This window comes from Phyllobates terribilis, unplaced genomic scaffold (assembly GCF_046119375.1).
Source record: "Phyllobates terribilis strain yellow unplaced genomic scaffold, ASM4611937v1 Scaffold_1__5_contigs__length_1240528914, whole genome shotgun sequence".
NCBI classification, from domain to species: domain Eukaryota; kingdom Metazoa; phylum Chordata; class Amphibia; order Anura; family Dendrobatidae; genus Phyllobates; species Phyllobates terribilis.
The window spans coordinates 718,373,129-718,379,128 of record NW_027362761.1 but is presented as its reverse complement, the minus strand read 5'-3'; the positions used below and the strand labels follow the sequence as shown (position 1 = coordinate 718,379,128).

Below are 6,000 nucleotides of genomic sequence, written 5' to 3'. Positions count from 1 at the left end.
AATTCAATGGACGAGAGAGTTCAGAAGCTCCTTTCGAACAAGGGATCCTATGTGCAAATGTAACATCACCTAGAATAAAGTTTTGAGGTGAAAACTGTTTGATTTCAGTTTGTAATAACCTGCTAATGCTTATAATTTCATAAATGACCATTTTTTTGTTCTTTATTAAAATGAAAAGGTTGAAAACTCTGCTGTGCATAATAATTTGGAACATGCATTTTGAGTGCAGTTTGAGTTTTTTATTTTTTAAAAAATATACTGTTATCATAGGCAGTTTGTACAAAAACCTTTCAATTGTACTCTAATAGTTATTTGACTGGAAAATTACAATGACTGCAATTCATATAGGTAGTTTGGGAAAATCTGAGAAAATATTATTTGCATAATAATTTCAAACACAGTGTAAAGCCATTTTTTACATATCATATATAATGCATTGCATATTTTTTGCTAAATATTCCTTTTGTCTGTTTTGTACAGTTTAAACTCCAGAGAGGCTGCCTCCATGTTGGATTTGCCTAATTCTTAATTTGATTATGTACCAAATGGATTTGATTTTTCATATCTATCTATCTAACTATCTATCTATCTATCTATCTACATCATGCAATGGTTTTCCATGTTCTTATTGGAATTTAAGGATTCAGACTTAAAGCAGCAAAACCAGAAAGGATCAAGGAGAAAAGAAACACGTGAAACAAACCAATATATGTGTAGAAGAATTATATAGTACAGAGTTCACAATTAATATATACTTTATTATTTTTACTACGTTATTAAGTCTGGAACAAGCATGTTTAGGAAATTAGATGAGACAAGCAATGAGAAATCCTTGTCAGTATAATAGCTACAATGAGAATACTATGATCTTGTTACTTTTGTAAGTTACTCTTTGTACTTGGGCAGTGAGTAGTTAAATATTTCTCTTTTGGCTATGAATTACACTGCAGCCAGAACAGACTCTTGGAGGATGGACCTCCCCCCTGCAGTCAGCCCCTAATTTGGAGCTCTAGTGGGAACCCTGGGCTGTTTAGGTCCTGATGGTTCAGATTGAGTCTGAGGTCTTCAGACACACAACTGCTTTAAATGTCTCCTTGAAACCGCAGCTAGTTTTCAAGATGTCTGACTCCGTCCTGAACAACTCCTGGCCTTCTTTCTCAAAACTGTGGATGAAGAGATGGTCATTTAAAAGAGGTAAAAAGTAACAAAAAAAAGACCGAGTGGGATTTTTCACAGAAAGGCATTATAGGAGGATTAACCTGGTTGTATGGAACAGGTAGCACCGACAAGGGGCATTCACAAATAATCTCAACTACTATAAATGAAATAATAGAATGATTCAGATCAAATCTTGTACATATGTTCCTACTAAGAAAGGGCTGATATGACATTGTGCATATCATATTAACGTATGACTAATATTAACTGACTTGTTTATGCACATGTGTAGTTAATCACATATTTTTTATGATACATTTTCTCATTAACAGTTCCATTTTTTACATTGTTCACATTGTTCCATTGGGTCAATATATTCAGCGATTACGTTGGTACTGGTGTGCAACTTTAAATACTCCCAACGCGTATTTAGAATTCTATTTCTTTCAAAATGACAAATTACAATATGTTGTGTCTTCTCCATATAGGGCTGTATATTGTAGAGACCTGGTGAGACATTAATGTGAGAATGCCTGTAGCCTACAAGATACATATAATACACGGATACAATTTCTGCTGTTTATGAGACATGTATAAATATTAATGTCATGACTCTCTATGTTCTTTGTTTTGTCACGTGAAGCACTGCACTGTCCTGTTGTTTCCTATGACTTTGGAGGATCAGCTGTCTTTGACACTGTGTACTGTACAGAAGTGCCTCCTTCTGTATGGCAAGCGCAGTCTTTCTCACACTAAGTACAACCCTCGAAAGCATGAGAAAAGGAACTCTCACACCAATGCTTTACTGCTGTCTGATTCTGGATGTTTTGTTTGGCTCTAGTGATATTCTGCTGTATTACAATAACTATTTTAAAAAACAATAATAATTTCATCTATTATTTTGCTCCAGTCTCCTATTAATCCTAATATCTAAATAGATAATATACCAGCCTGACCAAAACTACATTGGAGTGAAATGCGTTAAATGTTAATATGTTCAAAGAGCACACCTGTTAATTGGTGCATTTTGGATAATCCTAAAGTCAGAACATAACACAAAATTTGAACCATTTTCTGGTTAGTATCAGTAAATATGTTGAAAAAGTGAGGACAGCAACCACTCTCTGTAAGCCCCACACACTTTTCTCAGTGCTTGTCTAAACTGGTGAGTGCTGAGAGAAGTCCCAAATTATAATCAAATGATTTGGAACTTTAAGTAAAAAACCTGGATTTTTCCAAAAAATATTCTGTACATAGCCATTTCTTTTTGACTTTTTTCAGTCAGATGTCATCTGGAAGTCAATGGTAAAATATACATTTGTGTGATCTTACTTTTTTTGGCTTTATTTTTGCACTTTTCCATAGACTACTTTATATTAAAGGGAATCTGTTGGTATGATGAACCCTCCTAAACTGTCTATATGGGCATGTAGGTCATAGGGATCTTTATAAAATCATACCATCAATGTGTTGTCTTATTCCAGAGAAATCCATGGTTTTCTTATATGTAAATGAGCTGTTAAGATCTATGGGCTGGACATAAATCTCCCAGAGAATCTGCTTCCAGAACTTGTTTTAAATTAAAGGGTGAGTTACCAGTGTGAGACATGTAGATCAGGAGAGCAGACTGTCAGTCATTAGATGTCTCACAATGGTAACGCCCCCTTTCATTTAAAATGATCTCTGGAGGCAGGTTCTCATGCAGGTCAGCGTCTGGCTGATAGATCTTAACAGCCCATTTACATATAAGAAAAACATGGATTTCTCTGGAATAAGACATCACATCACAGATATCATGGTAGCTTTTTCTTCACCTATGACCTACATGTCCATATAGACTTCTTAGGAGGGTTCATTCTAAATGCATGGGAAATGCTTGTCAAATATGTGTAAATATGTGTAAATGATGGTGCCATTTTTGTAACCAAAAGGCTTGAAGACAGCCTTTCCTTATAACTCAACTGATTAGAGTACAAAGATAATGATGGATAACTGATGAAATAAGTAAAGTGTGTATTTTCGAGAATCTCTTACCTTCCTACAGTAGATAAATATTCAGTAATAAAAGAAAATATATGTTGAGTAAGATGGGGAGGTAGTATGTTATTGATTGTAAGACTGTGATGTTGACGACAACTCGTTTCAATTGAAGTGGTCCTGTGATGATGAGTTTATCAACTGTTATTGGCAGAAGAACCTTGTACCACGTAGTCTTCATAAAGAATATGAAAACATAACTAAACTTTTGGATGACTTTTTAGACTAAGCTGTCATGATTGTTTTCATGAGGAATTATAGTTCTTCTCTTCATTACTTACATTCTATACACCTTTGCACGCTCTTTTTCCAGTTATGAGTTTTCCCTAAGCTCAGCTTCAGAGTAGATGGAAACTAGATGATATCTCCTAAACATTGCACTCAGTGAAGAGGAGATCCTTCTTCTTTTCCTCTCTTTGGCACACTTTCAGGACAGTAGCAGCATAGAGGATTATAAATCAGAAATGTGCATTGTTTGTAAAATTAGACAACAGCAATTTTTTTTAGCAAGTTATCTTTTAAAGCTTCAAATCTTTGCTCCTTTTTTACTCAGGTTGCAAGCAAACTGCCCTGAACAGCAATCCATGAAAAGTCCTTGTGCCTCTTGGGCATTCTGCCATACCTTATATTAATCCACATACTAAGTACAGTGGAGGCAGTAAGCCACCTAAATGTTTGAGGAGCTTGTGGGGAGCTTGTGGATTGAGTTTCTAGAAGTCAGTAGAGAAGAGCAGATCAATTCGCAGGAGGACTGAATTTGAGTCGAATTTCCTGAAAAAAAAACTTCCCTGGCACCATTGCCCTCACTGCTGAAGCATCAGAGAGCAGGAAAACGTAATTTTGCATTGCAGTGCAGGTTTCTCTATAATGTCCTGCAGCTATGACATCTTATGGATTATCATACCTTGTACAGTGGTGGTCAGTACCTGGGCCATCACAGATCACCGGTTCCCAACGTAATACAGTGTGTACGGCAAAGTAATTTTCCATCTCTCTTGTCTATAAAGTGTAAGCCCTTCTGGTCAGTGAGGTTCTCTCTCTCTGTCCTCCCACACATGTATTTTACAAGCAACTACAAGCTTACCAGTATTTAAATGCATGCAAATTTATCCACCGCAAATCAGTTTTTTTGGGAAAATTCGAGGAAATTAAAGAATTCAAATTTCAAAAGATTTGCTCATCTCTGCAAGTCGAGTTTTAGTCACTTCAGTTGCAGTGCAGACAATGTCTATATAAAACCAGGTAGTGTGTTAGTTTTAATGAAAGCAGATGTCCCATGTGTCCCAGCCAAGACCTCTCCCTTAACCACTTCCCCACATACAGTATAGCCTATAGTTACATCATATGCCAACTTCCTGAGCTTGATGCAGGCTCGCAAGTTGAGCCCGTGTCTTTCCCAGCAGATGATGGCTGTGATATTCAGCCATCATCTTCCTCTAACAGCCACAGGTGGAGAGGAGCTACACCCATGACTGTTAACCTGTCAAATGCTGCTGTCAATCTCAGACAGCGACATTTAATGCTCGCCAGCAGGGGGGCACGCCTATGACATGATTGCAAGACGATAATGGGTTGCCACGATGGCCAGGGGTCCGATGAAAACCTCCATGTCTGTCATGATGGTACTCCTGAGAAAGTCAGCCTGTTTCTGGGGTTTATAGGAGACTGTGAATTTATCTATTGTGACAGAATCACTGGTGTGATATACAAGGGGAGGTATGTGTCACTCAGGTTGCTCTCCTGTGTGAACTGAAACTTACTGAATTTCTGCCAGCATGTTATATGCTGGGGGTTAACTCTTTTAAAGGGTGTGGTTTTATGTGAATGACATAGAGACGGGAGGGACGTCATTCACCATACTTCTCCTCAGGGTGTGGCTGAGCATGGTTTAAATGTTCAGTCCTGTTCTTTTTTCTGTGTTGTTGGTGAGTCTTGAGAGACAAGTCTCCAGGCTGTGTAATTTCAGCTCAGAGAGGAGTTGAAGGTGCTGCAAACTGGTGCAGGGCAACCCGCACACATATGGACTGTGTTACCATGTGTCTTTTGTTTTACCTTTATGCCAGCAAGGCTGAGGTTATTTTTGCTGAAGTCTGCAGTGCTTTATGCTGACATAATAAACCTGCAGACGTAACTGTTCCTGTGTCTACTTCCGACTGCAGCCGAGTGAGTCGTCTTGCCACAGTTGGTGTGAGAGTGCGAGCACGATTCCAGGAACATGTGTACCTACCACTGGGATCGGTGGATGTCCTGGGTCAAGAACGCCAGCCAACCAGAGATGTCCGGCAACATGGAGAAGCTCCTCATGCACTTGCTTCAGAGCCAACAACAGCATTATCAACAGCACTTGCAGAGCATGCAGCAGCAACACCGGGAGCTTCTACACCAGCAACGAGAGCAGCAGTTGCAGAGCCAGCAAGCACAACAAGAGGCCAATAAACTCCTCATGCAGCAGATCCATCAGCAGTAAAGGCAGATGGACCTCCCAGCAGGGGATATCCGCAGCAGGGAAGCCGCCCCTCCCCAAGTCCAGGTGATCTGTCATACGTCTGGAAGGCAGTAAGGCATGCGTTACAAAAGATGACCCCAGGGAATGATGTTGAGGCTTTTCTGACTGTGTTTGAAAGGGTAGCAGAGCGGGAAAAACTGCCGCCGGAGCAGTGGGCGGAGGTGCTGGCCCCCTATTTGAACCCCAAAAGGCCTACTATGACCTGGCCCTACAGGATGCACAGGAGTATGCCAAGCAGGGCTGCCACCTGGAATTTCAGGGCCCCATACTGGCAAAATTTTTGAGCCCCCTTGAGACTC

The 6,000-nt window shown here is 39.5% G+C and overlaps 1 protein-coding gene across 6 annotated transcripts in view; it reads left to right on the top strand.

Moving 5' to 3' along the window:
* The first annotated feature begins 1,025 nt into the window (after window positions 1-1,025).
* Window positions 1,026-6,000, top strand: part of LOC141274287 (rho guanine nucleotide exchange factor 18-like) — a 513,433-nt gene continuing 508,458 nt past the window's right edge. For all 6 annotated transcript variants that reach the window (XM_073686293.1, XM_073686291.1, XM_073686292.1 and 3 more), the window contains exon 1: window positions 1,026-1,194. In XM_073686293.1, coding sequence (XP_073542394.1) covers window positions 1,041-1,194 — 154 coding nt within the window. In that variant the 5' untranslated portion in view covers window positions 1,026-1,040. The remainder of the gene's footprint in view (window positions 1,195-6,000) is intronic.